Below are 20,595 nucleotides of genomic sequence, written 5' to 3' on the forward strand. Positions count from 1 at the left end.
TTTATGGAGTTGTTTGTTATGATTTTAAACTCTTTTTTATGTTCTTTATAAAGTTTAATAAATAGTGAATTTATTGTAGTCTTAGTTTATTGCATTAATTTTCCATTTACGAACTTTATTATCATTATTACATTTCGCTTAGTTCTTGGAACTTTGACCGTTTATGTACACAAATTGCATTATTCATGAATAAAAAACTTCAACGCCCAAATACTGTGCATGAAAATTTGTTAATAAAGCTATACATTTAAGTGATTCGAGTATATACAAATTTTCGTTTATAAAAATAATTTGTAGATGAAGAGACCATCTTTATGATTGCGCAAAATAGTTTCTGAAGTATAATCTGAATTGTGATACATAATGCTTCAGATAGAGATAAAGTGCTGTGAATATTTGTGATTAAAACACATATAGAGTTAGAAACATGCAAAGTAGCCTATCCACAGAAAATATTGACCACCTAGATTTACCTAAAAATTTAAATGTTCATAAAGAAAGAAAGTGAATGAAAAGCTCTTAGTGTTATTAAATGAAAGCTTTAGATTTTTTACGTACATTAAAAATTAAGACGTTTCATAGAAAAAAAATACTCGCTTTCGACCTTTTCCTAGATTTAATGTTATTGAAGTTTCTTTATAAAAAGAATTGATTTGAACTCGATAAACTATGCTTATTTCAAAACGTTTTTAACAATAATAAACTCAACAGCTCAGCGCCGACAGCCGCGATTCTGAAATACCTACATACGTAAAATTATTGATATGTTTATGGATTGAAAAAGGCCATCCCATGGAAAGAAAATTTCACTCATCATTATCAATTTTTTGCAAAGGATTTCCATATTTCGGTGTATAGGGGAAGTACCATAATCTACCAATTTCTTTTTCTTATCGAATTCGCGACGTGTGCGTTGAAACATTACTGAGTAAGTACGAATTTCGTGCTTTTTGCTGCCGTTCAGTTCTTCATAATACTATAAAGCCTATCTTTCAATTGTGATTGATATGCGAAAACTGTTAAAATTGCATAACGAACGATCCAATAGTTTCATCGATCGTTTCATATTGATGAACAACCCAAATATTTTGATTATTATTTTTGGACACCGACTAGAAAATTGTTCTAAATTTATTAAACCCTATTTCATAGATATATTTAAGTAAACCTGCACCGTGGTCAAAATTTTCTTTTAAATGTCTGTTTTAAGATTTCTCTAATTTCTGTGTAAATTAGTGAGGGAATTCGTATAAATAAATTCTTCCAGAAATAGTTTGCCGATACTATAAATCCTATGACTACAAAGAATTGTGAAAAATATATCCCCTTTCTTCCAATGTTGTATAGAAGGACACGAATTGATGAAGAGTACAAATTAATCATCAAATATTTATTTCCATTAAATTAAATATTTCTTCTTTGCAAGAAAGATTCTGGATTATATTATAAATCTGAATGATATCTAAATGAAGAGTACAAGAGTAATAATCAACTATTTTTTTCTAATATCATATTTTCGTCAAATACTATCATTAAATAGACTATTTCTTATTTGCACCAAAGATTCTGAACTATAAGATAATTCTGAATAATATCTTAATTGAAACATTTTCAACATCTATAGACATAGATATCAATGAATGCCTCTTCTTAGGTATTAAGCAACAGTTTCAAAAACATAAAATGTTTTTTGCCTGCAACATTATGAGACGACTAGATCACTTTTATATCGATCGCTTAAATGCTTAGGCCTTGCTTGAGATGAACTTTCTAGAATAATTAATGGCACTAAGCATTTCATTATTTGTTCGTTTCGAAATTTTCTCATTTTCCTTGGGTTCATTCATTTCCATTATAAATAGTAGGCTTGCCTCGAACGCTTGACCTACTAACTTATGCCGCATTATAGCACACAAACAAAGGAGACACAATGACAGGAAGATGGAGACAAACGCACACACACACACACACACGCACGCACACATATTCATTAATTAGGCAAGGTCCTGTCCGACACACACACACACATACATATACAGCCATAAGGGAACACACCCACAAGCTGTGCTTTGTTGTTTGTTGAATGACCTTCGCATGTTTTAAATATCAACAAACTCAACCTCAGCTGAGCTGTGCTGATGATGTTCATATGTTATTTACAACAAAAACGATTAGTGTCACATTTTTGCATGTTAACAAACATTTACTCCACATGTGTGTGTGTGTGTGTGTGTGGCAGGCGACTTTAATCCTTGAATTGGATTGAAAGAGGCACACGCCCTTTTGATTACGCAGCTATTAAATATACATAGATAAGAGATTTGTGAGCTGCATAAATCTGTATGCGTAAGGGTGTGTGTGTGTGTGTTTTGCTTATAATTTATGCATATATATAAATATATGTATATAGATATGTATATGTGAATGTGTGTGTGGCTGCGGAAACCTTAATGGTTCAATGCCGTGCCCATGCGCTACGCTGCTATTAAATTTAGCTCGCCATCGCAGCTTTGAATGGTGAATAAATCAAATTACAAGCAAAGGTGCATATACGCCCCCCCCCCCTTCCCCCCCTTCCCCCACCCCGTCTGACTAACCCACTAAGGCAGCACCCACAAGCCCACAGTGCAGTGCAAACTACCAGCGGCCAACTGGTCGACAGCGGCAGCGACAACACGACAGTGACAGCATTAAACAGGATATTACATAACAGGCTCTGCTGCTGCTGCTACTAAACATTTTACAAGCGACATGGACATGTAAATGTGTGTGTGTGTGTGTTTGTGTGTGTTTATGTGTGAGAAGACGTTGTCGCCTGCTTGCCAGCTTTTCCAGTTCTTGTTACTGTTATTGTACTGTAGGGCACATTTTCTGGCAGTGGTTGTTGCTGTTGTTGTTGCTGCTGCTGCCATTTTGACGTCTACTTGCACATTGAATTGAAATTGAATTTTTTGTTTCCGTTACGGGCTTGGCCCCATTTCATGTCAACCATGAGGAAGTAAAAGATGATGGCTGATGAAGTTTGTTGTTACTGCTGATGTTTCTTCTTCCTCTTCCTCTTCTTCGCCATCATCAGCATCATCATCATCTACGCTTTGTTGGCGCTGCTGCACACACAAACAAATACACACACACACACACACACACACACGCACAGACAAATGAACGCACTTACTCACATTTGCATGTAAATGTCTCAGTTGTAAAAAAAAATTGCATCTTTGCTGCGTTAAATTCAAAATCAAAAAAACAACACCTGCAACCTTGAACTCTTCTCCTTTTTTTTTGTTGGTATCAATTGTTCTTCAATTTGTTGTAAAAATATATTTGTTTGAACTTTTCAAAATATTTATTTTTTTATAATTTCTTGCAAAATAGTATTTTATAGAAATTGAATTTATTGTTTATTTGTAATATTTTGTTGTCGTCGTTTTTGTTGTTGCTGAAACGCTTTGTTAACTATTTGTGAAATTCTTTAATTGTTGTAAAATTGTTGTAAATTATTATTGTGCTTCAGTTTTTTGCTATTTATGTTTCATGTTTTTATTTGCATTTTTTTTCAAATTTATTTTTTGTTCTGCACGCGTTGCACACCAATTCTCGAGCAGAGATAAACTAAAACTGTTCGCTCGGTTCGCTGGCAAGCGCGTCCTTTGCCAAGCAGCAACTGCATCCTTTTGGGGTCCCACACACAGACAAACACTCGCCGATATCCTTAAAAATGTTTGTGTCGAAGGACCCGCCGCACATACACACACTCACACACACGCTCATCGACTAAGAGACGCGCGCCAAAAAGAGAAGCACACAATGTTGCAAAATTATTGCGCCTCCAACAGCAAGAACAACAGCAGCAATTACAAGAACAACAGAGCCAGCAGCGAAAAAATCTACTTTTAGCTTCAACCGCAATAACAGCAAAAACAAGAACAACAACAGTAACAACACAAAGAAAAACAACAACAGCCGCAGGGACCTCGTAAGAGAAAGAGAGAGAAAGAGAGAACGCGAACACAACTTTCACCTCGTGTGCGTTTTTGTCCATGTCCGTGTCCTCGCATAAGTATGTTGTTGTTGTTAGTGTTGTTGTTATTACTGCCACTCTACTCCACACACCCCCTCTTGCTCTCTTTTTCACTTTCGGTGAGCCACAGCCACATCGACATCCAAAGCCAAATCCAGCCAAGGCGAAGCCAAGCGAAGCAAGCCAGGGCAGGGCCAACTGTTTTACAATGATTCTGCGTTCTCATGGTGATGTTGTTATACTCCCCGTTTCTGTTTTTGTTACTGTTGTTGTTGCTGCTGCTGGCAGTGTCAATATTGTTGTTATTGTGCTATGCCTGCCACGTGACTCGGTTTTGGCGGAAAGCTTTCTTATCACACACTTCACCACCACTACTCACTCGCACATGCTTGGCTCAGTAAGCGGGCAGGCGAGTGAGTGAGCATGAGAAATGGATGTGTGTGTGTGTGTGTGAGTGTCGCTCTCATTGGTGAGCCCTTCGAGCTTTTGCTGTGGTAGAATTGGTGAAAATCGAACGCAGGACTCATTACAGTTACAGCGCAGCTGGGGAATTGTAATTACAAACGACTTATGGCGTTTAAAAACTTGAAATTAGTTGAGCGGTAAATGAAGCAAATCCTCTAAATTGCTGATGCTTTTGTTTTTCTGTTATCTGTCGGCAGGGGATGTTTACTCTACCACATGCAGGGCTATTTGATTTTACTGTTCATTACGGAATACCTTTTCTGGAAGAGCTGAATAAATAAATTGAATGGTGAACTTTAAAACAATTTGTACTAAATGCTATAATATACTAAAAATAAAATATATTTGATTTACCAATTTTATGTTGCTGAAAAATTATTTAAGTAGCAATTTAATTTTTAAACTTAATTTTGTATTGTGATCAACTTCTACACTAAACTAATTCAATGGAGCCCCCAAAAAAACATGCTGTAATATTGCGTATTAATACTGACAGAGAGTTATTTTTAATTAAGCAACTCTATTCCGCCTTAAATATTGTGAATACCCTCATAAGCTGAAGTATTTAATTTTTTAAAATTAAATGAGCAGGCAACATTAAATGAAATTATTTCCGTTAATATAGTTTTTTAATGTCATTTGTCTATCCAATTAAGGTATTCCAGCAGTTCCCGACTCAAATGAATAATAAACTTATGCTATGATCGCATGGCAAGTAGTAGTTTGCCATACAAAATTAATCGAAAAAAGGTTTATGGAAAAATATAACTGTTTGTTTAGCATTGTAATTTATTTTTTTATGAAAAGGCCTTTAGCTTTAAGACAATAGTAAAATATAGCGCTTTTGTGGCTCTCTTTTACAAACATTAAGTTCAATACAAAAGTTCATATAAGTTCTTTGTATATTTTCTATAGTTGTCTCTTGAACTAATATTACGATTGAGCGTATTAGAGATACGACGCAAATAAGCAAACTCAAAGATGGGATGGTTGTTGTAAATTCTGGAAACTAAAATACCTGGAACGATTTTCAAAATCATAGAATATTCAAAGATGTTGGAATGAAATAACACCAAGAATGGAAATAAACATTAACAAGTAATATCAGATCACACTGAAACTAACAAATGGCTCGTTTTCAGATAAAAAAAAAAGCATCATATTAAAGACCCAGAAAAAATACACTCGAGAAAAGAGGAAATAAAGAAGAGGATTATTTTAATTTAAAAAGAAACAAACACTTTATACGCGTATTTTCAAATATTCATTAAATGGCCTTTTGTTTATTTTTACATTTTAAAAAACTTACAGCTATATTTCCTACATACTCGCAGATAGATACGAGTTCGTAGTTGAATTATGCATCGTTGGGCATTCTAATAACTAGTTTCGCATACGAAAGGGACTGCACTTAGATTTATAAATGTATTATAAAGTATTATGTACTTTCTAGGTGCTAGGTGTTGAAAATCGCAGAGCGTTTCTTTGATTTCATGCGTTTTGTACGATTCGTTTGTCTGTGTATTTTACAAGTTTTTAACTTTCCAACCGTGCTCATGTTCGGTTCCCCCGAGGGACTCGATGCCCTCTAGGAGGCAGCGGCTTCTCCTTCCTCGACATCCGCCTGAGGAGGCTCGTCACTGGCGGTGCTTTTGCTGCGGGTTTGTGTCTGCGAAAGGCAATCATTAGTCCTAGCTGCGACTATTTCCGACACAAGCCGAACTCACCACACCACCACCACCACCACCACCAGCCGACACATTACGCTGTGGGCAGTCCGCATGGAGATGGTCCTCGCCCCGGCACCGATGGCAGCGCTTCGGCTGCGGTCCCAGCGCACACTCCGAGGCGATGTGATTTGCGAATTCGCCGCAATTGTAGCAACGCATTCGACGCGTCTTTCTATTGCTGCATTGGAAAGGAACTGTGAGTATGGAGGGGGCAGGATGTGAATGCTAATGCTGGCACTTACATTCGCGGTCGGTAGGTACTCCCATGGCAATCATCACCTTGGCGACCCGACACGCGTGTCGCCTCCAGACCGCGCTCCGTGCGCTGGCACTCGAACTCCACCTCCTCCTGCTCGCCCAGCGAGCGAAAGCCGGACATTTTTATGACGCTCTGTGAGTTATAGAAAATAAGAAACATTAGCTTGTTGGCCAGCTCCGCTCCGCTCAGCTCAGCTCAGCTCAACTCATTTCAGGTTGGCACCCACCTGATGCACAAACACCTCCTGGCCGCCATCGTTGGGCGTGAGAAAGCCCCAGCCCTTGGCCACATTAAACCATTTGCATTTCCCGATACGCACACAGCCACATTCCTGCGCGGGCTCTACTAAAAATAAACAAATCAGGTTAGGGAGCGGTTATTTAAAGCTATTTCAGTTTATTACTCACTAATTGATAATAAATAAAAATTGGTTTATGTGAGCATGATTTCAAAACAATCCAGGTGCTTCTTAAGGAGTTTTAATAATTAATGTAGAAAAACGAAAATGCTTTCTATATAAGAACATAGAATATTGTGCTAGAATGTTCTCGTATTGTGTCGATTTTCAAATTCTTCAAATTGTTGTAAAAATAATATTGCATTGTTTTTGGAATTTTTTGTTTCAAACAATATTTGTAACCTTCAGCTCTCTTGCTTATAGCAAGAATTCTACCAAAACTACCATTAACAATTACCTCTATGATTAAAAAAAGCTTGCAACTTTGTTTGCTAGAGCGAAATAAGTAGCTGGGACAAAAAACAAAAGATATTAAAATATATTGGGTAAAAAAAGTTCAAAAATAATACAATATAGTTTTTACAAAAACAAAAATTTTCATCTCAGATGCAATGAATAAAACCTTCATTTGATAATGTTTTATGATACAATTATACATTTTAATTATTGACGTGTACTGCAAATTTATTGAATCTTATACATATTGATTAATCAATAAGTAAAGCTAGAAACATGACTTTAGCAGAATATTGAAATGAATTATTAAAAGATTTTGCGATCGAAAATATGTCACTTTTATTTTAAAGCTGAACCCTATTATTTCAAATAAATACCGAGATAGTTTTGAAATAAATTCTGTACCACAACTTTCTCTAAGACCGTGGATGGTTGATTACTCTAAAGTATTATAAATATTAATCAATAAAGAATAAAGCCAGAAATTCGACTTTAGCAGATCATTGAAATGAATTATTAAATGATGGAAAATAAGTCACTTTTATTTTAAAGCTAAACCTTATTATTTAAAATAAATTCCGAGATAGTTTTGGAATAAATTCTGTACCACAACTTTCTCTAAGACCGTGGATGGTTGATTACTGTAAAGAATTAATTATAATAAGCATTCTCTAAGCTTAGTAAGTAAATTCAAAAAGCTTTAAACGTATTAACATGATGATTAATAATTTCATACTAGCTTTATACAAATTTTAAAAACTACGAGGAACACAATCTTTGCCTGCAATGACTGTTGTTTGTCCACTGTTTTTCAGGATTTTATTACTTTCTTAATATTGTAAAAAGAATTGCGCTAGATTGCAAGCCTTGAATGTTCAGTTCGTTAATTGTTGAATATAGATACGATTAGCTTGGTTATTAAACTTGGCTTTGAGCTGGCTATGAGTTAATTATTAAAGCTTTACTTATTAAGTGCGAAGAGTAAGTATATTTATCGAATTTATCTATGAGCAAAAATTGCTTTTAATTTACTTAAAATATGGTAACCAGGATCAACTCTGATGGCGAAGGAACTCCAAAATGTAAGAAGCTTTAGAGCGACAAATCGAAATGAAGAAAAACAAAATTGGATACTTTTGGCTAAACCAAACCCGCCACAAAATGAATGTTTATTTGTAATCAAATATTTTCCAATGCACATAAATCAAAATAATTATGAAAATGCCGTTCTGGTCCATAACCTTCTGTGCAGTAATTTATAACATTATAGCCAACTTTATTCGTAACGCTTGCGCCGCTCCTTTTACCACACATTGAAGTCGATGCGAATATCCTGTCTATGTAGGCTTTGCTGCAGTGTAACGCATTGCTTTGTTATTCAAATTGATGAGCCTTTTCTCACACAGGCAGCAGCAGCTGTATGGGAGAGTCCCATAGATGTGCGTGTCCTATTTGCCGCAAGCGAGCAAGTTAATGGGCTTGGCAGGAATTCAAGGAATTGAATTGAAAGCAGTGCCGGATAGACAGAAAGACGACTCGAAGGATGAAAATACAAACAGCGATTGCTTGTCATAGTAGCAGAACTAACAACAACAACAACAACAATGACAACGACAACAGAAAAACAGGTTTCGGCTTATTATAAAAATGTTTTGAAAAAGAGATAGCCCATAAAGCAATGGCCCGATTCTCGGCATATTCATTTCTTTATCTGTGGCATGCATGAATCTCATCTACACGCGTTTCGTGGCGCTCCATTCTCACACACATTGCCACTCATTGTGTGTGTACGAGTATGTATTGGTGTATCTATGAGACATTCATTCATAAAATTGTTCTGTTGCGTTCCATTTGGTTTTCTTATCGTTAGCCTCAAGACACGTACACTCGAAGCGATACGGGTAAATGAATGCAGTTGAAGAGGGCCAATGTTTTGATAGCTGCTATCTGAGAATTGAATTATAAGCCATAGGGAAATCCTTGTGGTTGTTCTAGCTACTTCTTCATAATGGATAGAAATTAGTTTTTATTAAATTGTTTGTTGCTTTTCACCCTCTTGAAGGGTGGGCTTTCATGTTTTTAAAGTGTAAAGAACTTAACCACACCGTTTTGTTAGACCTTTGATGTGTATAAGGATTTCAATTAAAATTACATTTTAGATGTTAAATGCATCAGCAATCTATTGGAATCTTAAGTTTCAGGATAGAAATTAAATATTATTATAGATTCTATTTCAACTTTAAATTACTAAAAAAACTTTTTTTTCCATTTTATTTTAATTAATCAACTAATTGTGCTGGCTATAAAGATTACTATATAAGATGTTTTTTATTAAAATATGAGGTTTCCTTTTGTGCCCCAAGAAAACCCCAATAATTCAGTCTACAAGAAAAAAATTCAAAAAATCGAGCATGGAGTTTAGTTTTGTTTAAAAAACCAAGAAATCGATTCATTGAAAAATGCGGATAGAAACTTTGGAGCATGTTTCCCCCATTTGGAGCTCGAATTTTCCAAAACCTATTGCCCACCGTCACTGTGAAAGGATACTTGAGTTTAAATTTCAGCTTCCTAGCTTTTATCGCTTGGACTGTGCGTTGACCACCAATCAGTCAGTCATTCAGGACAAACTTATTAATGGAATATTAATAGATATTATAAGTATTACAAAAAAGATATAGAATAATGGCATGTTATACCTTTAACTTAAAATTAAGAAGGCTTGAAAAATAACTATACAATGTATATACTATATGTGCCTCAGACACATTGGAGGAATTTTATCTGCGTGGCTTTCTAAGAAAGAAATTTCTTCTAGATTAATATTTCACCACTTTTCTGAAGCATATGTGCTATGTATATAGCTATATACTCATACAACTATAGTTATGTAAGTTGCTATTCAACGCAGCAATATGGATCTCCATGGATCTCTTAAATTACAGGCACTGAGATTTCTTGAAAGTTCAAATAAGACACTTACGTGATGACAAGACCTCTTCAAACCACCACCACCACCGCTACTAGCTCAGCCATTGCTGGCACCATCTGACCCTAATTTCATGAGCACGTACATGTAGTTTCTATTTCGATAGCAGCCCGCGCCAAGATCTCTCAGTGATGGGTTCGCTTCCATCAAAAAATATGTTTCTTCTTGGGAAAAGCAGTGAAGCAGATAAGAAGCGCAAGTTTCCTTCTCATCAACAAAATTGGATGGAGATTTTGTAAGCAAACCAGTTTTTGTTTAATTTGTTGTAAAAAAGAAAAGAAGAAGAAGAAGTCGCCTCTATTCCACTCTACGCATGTAAATGAGGTAACCATTTGGCTGAGCTCCGAGTGCGCTCAGGCAAAAGGGATCAGCGAAAAATAAGGACAATACTGACATGCTGATTACGAATTTGTTTTTCCAAAATACGCGCTTTTCCGCTGCAAATTGCACGCCAGAGGGAGGGATTTTGCTGGACAGGGTTGCAGTTTCACGTTGAGGGTGGGGTGCGACATTGTTGCCAAATCACGGAACGTTACCCTCGACGGGCACAAGTCTAGGGGTGGTGACTCGGGGCCCAGCTACTGCGTTATATACCACGATTTCAGCGGCATTTGCCAATAAAAAAGTCGCACAACACAAAAAATGCGATGGAAAAAAAAACTGCGCAGTATATAAAAAAAAATCAAACAAGCAGCGATCGCGTGGCCAATCAGCATCGAGTTTGATAAGATTTTGTGCGGTGTTTATGTTTTTTTGGGGCCCAAATCAACAAAAGTGAAACTAGTTTCGAGCTACTTTGTGTTGAATATAGACACAACAATCGAATATTTCTGTAGGTATAATAATTGAAATATATTTATATGGCTACGGTCTGTTTTGTTTTCGATTTGTTGTACCTTGTGGGGACGGCGATTTCGACAGTTGAGTTGGCGCTGCGCCATCCAATACGTCTCCAGAACTCGTGTTTTCCATATTTGTTGTTGTTGTTGTTGTTTTGAGTGATGGGGGCTCTTGAAGTGCGTCTCTATATATGCGTCTATAATCAAGCGACAGGCGCCCTTCCTATGTTCATCAAGTTCACTTTTCGATGCTTTCTAATTTTGAATGCATGTTCCATGCAAACACACTTTTCTTTTCTGTTATTTTCTTTCTTTCTACACACACACACACACACAGACACGCACGCAGCAAAGAATGTCGCGACAGAGGAGGGTCCAGAAATTGAAACTCGTAAACGAAAACCCCGAAAACTCGAACTTGAAACCGAAAATAAAGCGGAATTATTGAAACGTTGCCGCTGCGCACGACGCACTCCGCCACACTGACTTCATGTCGAGTTGTACTATTTCTAGGAAGCCCGAAAACCACTACACAAACAATATTCAAAGATGAGAATGTATGTGTGTGTGTGTGTGTGTCTATTCGTGTGTGTGTGTGTGTGTGTGTGTGACAACAAAAACAGCATTAACCGCATTAAATGTGGAAAAACATCGACATCGCCGCTCTACGAATATGTGTGCGTGTGTGTGTGAGCGCGATACGTAATCGTAGTACGTGTATCTGACAGATACTTTACGTAGCGATCAGCATTTGCTGCGCGCTACACGCAGCACACACAGAGCGAAAGAGGGAGAGGGAGAGAGACCGCGCCGCTCTCAGCATTTCAATTTCTGCGGGTCTTTGTAAATTTATCTACGACCTTAGATAATATTTTGAAACGCACTAGCACTGTACTCGTGCTCGAACACGGCACGGCAATGCTGAGGAACTGTGCTGAGGTGTTTGTGTCTACGAATGGATCGACACATCGGCACCTCTGATAGGCTTGAGTGCTTCGAGCCATACTAGATTGCAATAATCTGATTGGTCCACTGCTAAAAAACTGCATAAAAAAGTGCAAAAATAACAACCCGCAACACTTCGCCATTCCACCCCTAAGCAGCCAATGCACAATTTTTGCCAAATTGCGACTGACGCGTGCCACACACACACACACACACACAACTCACCCCCAGTTCGTGCGAATTACATGTGAGTGCTCGTGTGGTGCAACATTTTCCAAAATTGTACGCAATATATCATGACACGTGTCTCTGGCATCACAAATCGCTAGCCAATGCCTAGAAATACATACACATGCAGTATATGTATGTATGTATGTGTGTTTGTGTGTGAAAGTGTCGTTATAATTTTGGGAAATTTACAAAAATATTATTTCCAGCTAACTACATGGCTACAAGCAGTGGTGCCTCAAAAATGGCAATTTTTTCAGGTAAGACTTTTTAACACTTAAAGAAATTAAAGAAATTTACAAAAATATTATTTCCAAAAAGTACATCCCACTCAAGGGAACAGCAGCTAAGCTAACTACAAGTATGTCCTCAAAGCTAGCCTGACATTTTTTATAAAACAAACAATCCTTCACTGGTGCTTTAAAAATGCTAGATTATTTCTTCAGGTAAGACTTTAAAACACTTATATTAAATAGATTGGGTTGTAGTGTTTCTCCAATTTTTGTTCTACAAGCATAGAATAAGTCTAGATTTCTGATGTTTTTCCATTTCCTTATTTCGAAGACTGCGTAAAGCGATAATATTTTTGTCAAAATACAAGTATGATTATTATCCATTATTCTTCCATAGCGCTGAATAAATATTTTGCATTAATTATACTTATTCTAATTCTATTCTTTCACAATATACATATGTATATTAATCTATTATAACTTTGCTAGTTCACATCATTTTAATTTCAGGAAATTGGTCACTGAAGGTCCCTATCCTATAAGAAGGAAGTGCCTTTACAGTTCATTGAATTTATAGTATTTATTTATTTTCTAGTGATACAAGAAAAATGTTTATAAATTAATGCACTACTCAAAAAACTAATAAAATGTACTTTGTAAAATTTTAATTGATTTAATATACCTACTACATCTATTTTATAAAATTTAGAGTTTATTTTAATGGATTATGCTGTATTTCGAACATTTTATATTGTTAGTTACATATTTTATGAGAACAAATTTAATGTTTCCTTAATTACGATGCACTACTAATTTTCTTAAAACTTGTGGCGAATAGCATAAATAAAAAAGAGCCAAGCTCATTTTTATTTTTTCAGGGGAGGTACTTAAGCGTAGTTTTTTATACGGATTTTATACGGTTCTCTTGTAAATATGATTTTATGCAAACAACAAAAAACAATATTAAACTTTTTGGATTTTCTGGAATTTCGCCAATCTAATTTAAACAGCAATTTTTAAAACTGGAATAATATTTTGTGTGCCCGAGAGAGTTCCAAATACAGTATATCAGAGTTGGCGGTAGTATTTAAGGCTTTTTTTTATAAAATTGAAGAAGTCTTTTAAATTTAAAATTGTATCTTAAAAGATATAGATGTTTGGAAAAGTTTGTGTTAAGCCAGAATTTGTCTGCAATATTTCGATCGCTCGTATCGCTTCTAATCACTGATCTGTTAAGCTTCGTAAAAATGTAAACCAACACAATCAACATTAACGGGTACTGCTACAGTTTTATCTAAAATTAGACAAAGTCGGACTCATTTTGTGTAATTGAACGAAACTGGAGAGTCTGAATTTTTTTAGAAACTTCAGCTTGTAAGGAAAAGGTAATGAAAAAAGTACATAAAACATTAACTACACGAATTTGCTTCGTTTTGTAACGCCCTTGACTCCGATTTTATGGTAAGGCTCGCTAATTTGTAATTCGAAACATTTTTATGTGGAACGAAAAAAAAAATATTACTTTGCTTTTAGAAAAAAAAAAAAGTTTATCAACAAGACCAAGGAATCCAACCCATGAAATGCTGACTGATTTCTCAAGCTTTGAACAACAACTTGCTTTTAAATATGGAAGTTCTGCCTCTGATTTAACCACAGGGTTGAGCCTGCTTCGATTAGCTGGAAGACTTCACTCAAGACAAAAATTAAGTATTAAGTATTTGCTTTTAAAATAGAATCATTCGGATTGATAATGGCTTCTTGCAGGCCGTCGGAAATTATTCAAAAGCTCTTGTTGTGTCTGCTCTCCGATCTGTGATGAAATCAGCAAACTTAATTACAGTGAATAGTCCCTTAACGGACACCTCTTTTATCCGGACACTCTCTTTGGATCGGTGTATAAAGTACAAGTATTTAAGTATCCCCTAAGTGGACACTAATGGACCGACCGTATGTGTCCGGCCAAGAAAGTTTTCACTGTAATTACTATAGATTACTTTAATGCTACTACTATTACTATTCGTTAGTGACTAGACCTAACCAAGTTTTTACTAATCTAATTAATATTATTTCAATTTCGTATAAAGCATGAAAAAAGTTCTGTATTTCAATTGAAGCTGGTCTTTGCTTGGCCTATGTATTGCTTTATTATATGCATTATCTTTGTGTTCTATAAATGGCCCACACTTTCCATATTGCGAGAGTTTTGCTGAACTTCTCGTGCATAGTTTCCCTTTGGAAAGTACATCGACTGTCACTCAGAATGCAAACATCAATCACATGTCAATCAAAAGTGCAAGTGGGACACTTCAATGATTTCTGTGCCCGCGCCCAATAATCGGACATCCCATTGAGCATGCAAATTATTTGTGCTTGCACAAAAAACACACACAATACATGCGGAGACTACGCCTGATTCCTGATTATCGCACATACCAGCGTCGTGGCGATAATAGCCTGCCAAAAAAAAAAAAAAAAGAAACAACAACAACAGAAAACTGCAGTTTGAACGTCGAGGTGCTGACGGGTCAAATGTGGCCAGCAGGACGTGCTACGTGTGAGTGTGTGTGTGTGCGTGTGCGTGTGTGCCAGGCACACGCCAACCCTCCCTCCCTCTCTCCCTTTGCCATTTACCATTTCCCATTTCGTTTGCATGCCGCCAACTGTCCAGGCCTGCATCTCTGATTTTGCATAGATTTTCTGCTACAATTTCTTTCATTTTTCCGGCCCTGATTTTTTGTTTGGCAACATTTTATACATGCACACACATCTATATTTAAAGCGGATTATTTTCAGGCTATTGTCCCCTCGCGCTCTTTGTCTGCCCATCCGTTTGACGCTCAGCGCGGAAATGCCTCGGACCGAGCACCGAGCACCGAGCCCTCGGACAATGGACGCCGCATATCCACTGGATGCAATTGCATTCATGTCCGCTGGTCCGCTGGCTCCCTTGTTAATCCTGTTCCAATTAAGCGTGTGTGAGTGCTTCGTATCCCTAATGGGCACTTTCGATTTTCGCCTTTATTTCCCATTTACACATACACACATAAATAGATGTATGCTCGTATATGTCGCTGTAGGCGTTCTGCTATCGGACGCGCGCCGGCACATTTTCTCGACCAAAATATTGATTACAGTCCGAGTCCAACGGTTTTTTGTGAGCTGCTGCAGTGTTTGTGTGCCTTTGCATTTATTATTGCTAAACTGAAACTGACCCTAAATGACCTCGCAGCAGCCGAAGGGAAGCGAGTGTGTAGCTCTGCGCCGAAAAAAACTTATTACAAGACCGAAAACATTTCAGTTTATAAAATGTGCCTAGATTACTTAAATATAAATTGAATAATAAAATATGTGCAGAACAAAATTGAAATTATTCTTCAATTATTTTTCATTTTCACTTCCTTTAATTTCACTACAAATATAAATAGAGCATAATACAATTTTATAGTAAAATTAAAAGGAGTGAAAATAAAAAATAATTGAAAAATATTTTAATTAAAGAATAATTTCAATTTTATTATTTTATTATTCATACATATATACTTCCTTGAATTTATATTTATATTTAAACGGTGGGCGAAAGAATTTGAAGACCCCTACACAACTCTAATTTTTATACGTCTTTTGTGGGGCGTACCTAAGATTCTTCTTGCCCTGTGTGGTGTCCGGAGTTTGCATTACTGCATAAGGATCGCATTGAATCTGTTAAAATATAATTCCTTTTGTTTGCTTCACGTTGTCTTCGATGGGGTAGACCCAACCCTACAACTGTTAGATCTTCTATCACTTACTAATCGTAGGATCTTAGTAGGTGTTCTTTTTATACATAAATTAATTTTAGGTGAAAGCGAGTGTTCAGTGTTCAGTCTAATTAATTATTATCATTATTTTTTCTATGTTTCCATCTTTTTAAAATGATAGATCTTTGTCAGAAATAAATAATAAGCGTTTCTGTAAAAAACTATAAAATACAAGTTGGCATACATTGGTCGGAGAATTGATTAATTATAAATAATTTCGAGACATTTTCGGGTCATGACATGGTTTAATTCAGATTTTTGATACTTAGCCGAAACGCTTGCAAAAAATGTAGGACTTCTAAGAAGTATTATCAGTAGAAGAGCTATTTAAAAAATTGAAGGTTATACTTAATGTACAAGTATATACCAATAATTACGCCGGAGCACCTAGTCCCACTAATGATAAGAAACACCAGGGCATAATTACAAGAGTCATCACAGTTCATGCTATGAAATGATATCAATACATAAGTATGATCCTGCGAAGCAATCTCTTTTGGGCAATCAATTCATTTTGTATTACTATCTAGCCTAGATATAACAATTGTATGAAAATATAAGTTAATTAAAAGAAATTTAGCTTAGGACTGTAGGAAATATTTTATGAACAGATTATTCTTTTTTAATTGATTGAAAACTATTTAAAAATTTCCCACTCAAGAAAAATAATGCATATTAGTTCAGTGTCCTGCTGTCATTACGCGACGATGACTTCAATTTACTTTAATTCATAGATTTATAGAAATATTAACCGCTTATAATAAGACAAGTCGCGTCAATGGCCCTACAGGTTGTACGCTTACTGTATATATTTAATAATTATTTGCAATATTTTTCTAATAAATAATAAAACAATTTGTTGATTTATTTTGCATACGAATATTTCTGAGTGGTTTATTCATAATTTGGAATGCAACAAATTTTTTCCCTTCCATGTATGTGCTACTATTGTTATCAGATACAGTTTTCTAATCACAAGGATCAGTTGTGAACTATTTCTAACCTCTGGACTGACAGCAGGTTAAGTAAATAGCATAAGAATTTTTTACCTTAAGCATTTCCCCGCAATTTATAAACTCATGGCGAACACTGAAAATTCTTTTCTATTGCATACTCTATAGGGTTGCAGTTTGCACAGCGCCACCTACAGTTCCAGCCACCAAGCAAAGAAACAAACTAGTTTGTCTCTCCTATCCACTTTTTATCCTTTAAGGATAATAAAAACTCTGTTGTGATGCTGCAGTTTTTAGTATGAAATATTTTGTTTTTATTTAGTTTTATTTCGACTTTTTTCGTATTTACTTTTTATTGTGATTTTATGCAGAAATATGTTTGTAATTATTTATTAGAGATATTTTATATAATTAGTAGGAATTTAAGTTGCTTTCAAATAATGTATTCGTTTTTAGATTTACGCATATAAATACATATGTGATGTATAAAGTCCATTATAGACTTCCCGCATAGATTTTTGCTAGGGGCCTGGGGGGCGTTATGAGAAGTGAGATACACGTACCTAGGTGTATTCATATATGCCTGGGCGTTTCAATGCATATATCATATATATATATATATAATCATATAACATCTTGAATGGGAATAACAAATAATGAACACTAACATAATTTATCATTTCAATTGGGAATGCTTGGGCGCAAATCAAATTCGCTGTCTTTGTTGCTGTGACGCTTGTGAGAGTGTGTGAGTGCGTGTGTGAATTTTTTTAATGATCTTGTTTCTGATGCTTTTTTATTTGTTTGTTTGTTTGAAAACCAATTTTGTACATTTTGTGGACAATACCGTTTGCAATTAAGCATATATACCAATAAGAGTACCAATATACATACAGATAACAAAGGGTTCTACATACATTATATTGAAGTATCGATAAATATAGTACAGATACATGTAAATATATGCTGCAATAAAGGTTTACATACACTTATATCATATACTCGTACATACAATAATGCAATATATTTGGATTTGATTTCTATAATTGATTTTACTCTTCTTTCTTCTTGACTTAAATCAGAGTCACTTATAACACTAAGAAGCAGTCATTTATTCTCCATTTAAATTTACGTGTTGTCGTCACTTGAATCCTGAAACAGATTTCAATTACTGTACAAGTTGGATGTTGCCCCCATCTCCCCTGTGGTGAGGGGAGGTGTTGGGGCTTATTAGAGTATAGCTCTCTACGACTACATACGTACGTGTTGGTTTGTTTGTTGGTTTTGTGTGTAATATAAATATTATTTTAAATATATATTAAATATACAATACATTACAATGCTTGGAGTAAACAGAGGCCGCATATATGGAAAAACAAATTGTATATGTCAAAAAAGAAAACAATATAGTAGCAAAAATTCTGTTGTAAAATGTAAAATATTGAATTCTAAACTTTGAGTTGCATGCGCCATCATCTATCAGTTGCATTCACTATGCGCATTATATTTACGAGTATTTTTCTAATAATTCATTCAGTCTCAGTCTCACGAATAGGAAAGTATGCATGTCGGTCTCTAAAGAGCGCATGGCCTTCACTTGCTATTTACTGCATAACTATGTATATGTTGTACACACATACATGTACATATATATGTATATTATTCAGTGAAAAATTATGTACTATGGCAAATAAGGAAATGTGAAATGGTGGTAAAACAAAAAATGGGATTTCTTCAGCCTTTCTATGTCCGAACTTTGCCAATTTTGAGAATAAAGAACACAAAATCAGAACGAATTTAAAGTAAGCTATGAAATGGTATAATTAAAAATTTAAAAAACTCATCCAAAAAATCAATTAAGCACCGTCTTAATTCGATATTCTTCAGCGTAAACTCTTCTGCCTATCATGACGAAGATCATATCTTTTGAAAGCGCTACGACTATACTATATTAAATGCATAAATTATTTGTTTCTGAAAGACTTGATTAAATGCAAGAGATTAATTAAGGATGTGGCTTGAAGGAAGTGCATAATTAATTAGAATAAATCATACTGTTAAATACTCAGTTGAAATAATACCAAGCTTTGAAAACTTCGGAAAAACTCAAAGATTGTAATAAAATATATTCCATTCCATAACCTGCTATTGTTGGTATCTCTATTGGGGTGAGGGGGCGAATTTGGAATGGGTTGCCATAACACAAAAGAGCGATAAGTCATGCCAAAAACCAAATGATTGAAATAAAAAATTCAATTTTGTTAAATAATTTTGATTATCTTCTTTTATATTTTCCATGTAAGTAGAATTTCATTTCATTTTTCCATCATCATCAACATATCATCATCATAATCATCATTTTCATCGTCATTTCACTTCAGATATAAGAATGTGATTTGTAATTTATATATAAATATTGCATATGTTTATAAATCTTATACTCTAATAGCTGTTACATGCTACAACATCGTCATCATCTTTAGCATCGTTATTATGCTTGACATTTCTCTTTCTCTCAATGTATTTCATAATTCTTCATTAATTTCAAAACGCGACTTTGTATCAAATACAAAAATACAAAAATTTTGCATAGTCTTAGTCTCAATTATTGGCGCTACCACTACTACTTTACACTCGCACATACACACATATGCGCTTGCATTGCGCATACGCCGCATGTGCCCGGCGCGCTCTCAAAATATACTTAAAACTAACAAATTGGTGTTGTGTCTTACAGAAGAAGCCGTTAATAGCTTTTTTGTTTGTTTAAAGATATAATATACACATAAGTTACGGGTAGATTACACTAGACATATTACTAGTTAAGTGATTAAAGTGTACGCTTACAACCTAGTCAGCCTCATTAACATTATAAGCTTAATGGTAGGTATTGATTAATTAATTAATTCATTAATTAATTATTAGTCAGACAATTAACTAAGCATGATTACTTATGGGAAATTAGAAATTAGAAGACTATAATTGAGAGCGTTTTATAATTTTGGTAAAGTTCACTATAGTACAAGCAAATTTTTGGAATTCGTTGGAAAAAAATTAAAAGTTGTTTTTCTACATTTGTTTTTTGTTTTTATCAAATATTCTTCTTTTTGCATTCGTATTTTATGTTAAGGCGCAGAAAATGTTGCTTTTTAAAGACTTGTTGTTTTTACTTTAGAGAAAATATTTTTGTGTGTCAACTACTGTGTGCTGTGTAATGTGTTTGTGTGTCTGTTTGTGTGTGTGTGTGTTTGTGTATTAGCTATTTATGTTTATAGTTTAATTTTACGTGTTCTAATATTTAAGCTTTATAGTAATAATTCAATATGTTTCATAATACAAATACAATTGTAAATGTAAATGTGGACAAATGGAAACAGTCAAAAGCACCGATTTTCAGCTAAGTTTTGTTTATGTTTTTTGTTTTTCTTGTTTTTTGTTGTTG

At 35.0% G+C, this 20,595-nt stretch overlaps 1 protein-coding gene across 1 annotated transcript; it reads right to left on the reverse strand.

Annotated features, from left to right (window-relative positions):
• Positions 1-6,077: 6,077 nt before the first annotated feature.
• LOC115622328 (protein lin-28 homolog) lies at positions 6,078-11,393 on the reverse strand. Its single transcript, XM_030516237.1, has 5 exons — positions 11,055-11,393; positions 6,705-6,820; positions 6,462-6,610; positions 6,217-6,397; positions 6,078-6,158 (listed from the first exon to the last, which is right to left on the reverse strand). Exons 1-5 carry the CDS (start codon positions 11,128-11,130, stop codon positions 6,078-6,080), a joined length of 603 nt encoding a protein of 200 aa, XP_030372097.1. The 5' UTR covers positions 11,131-11,393.
• Between the last annotated feature and the right edge of the window lie 9,202 nt (positions 11,394-20,595).

The sequence above is a fragment of the Scaptodrosophila lebanonensis genome, unplaced genomic scaffold, assembly GCF_003285725.1.
Source record: "Scaptodrosophila lebanonensis strain 11010-0011.00,11010-0021.00 unplaced genomic scaffold, SlebRS2 tig00000043-arrow-pilon, whole genome shotgun sequence".
Classification (NCBI taxonomy): Eukaryota; Metazoa; Arthropoda; class Insecta; order Diptera; family Drosophilidae; genus Scaptodrosophila; species Scaptodrosophila lebanonensis.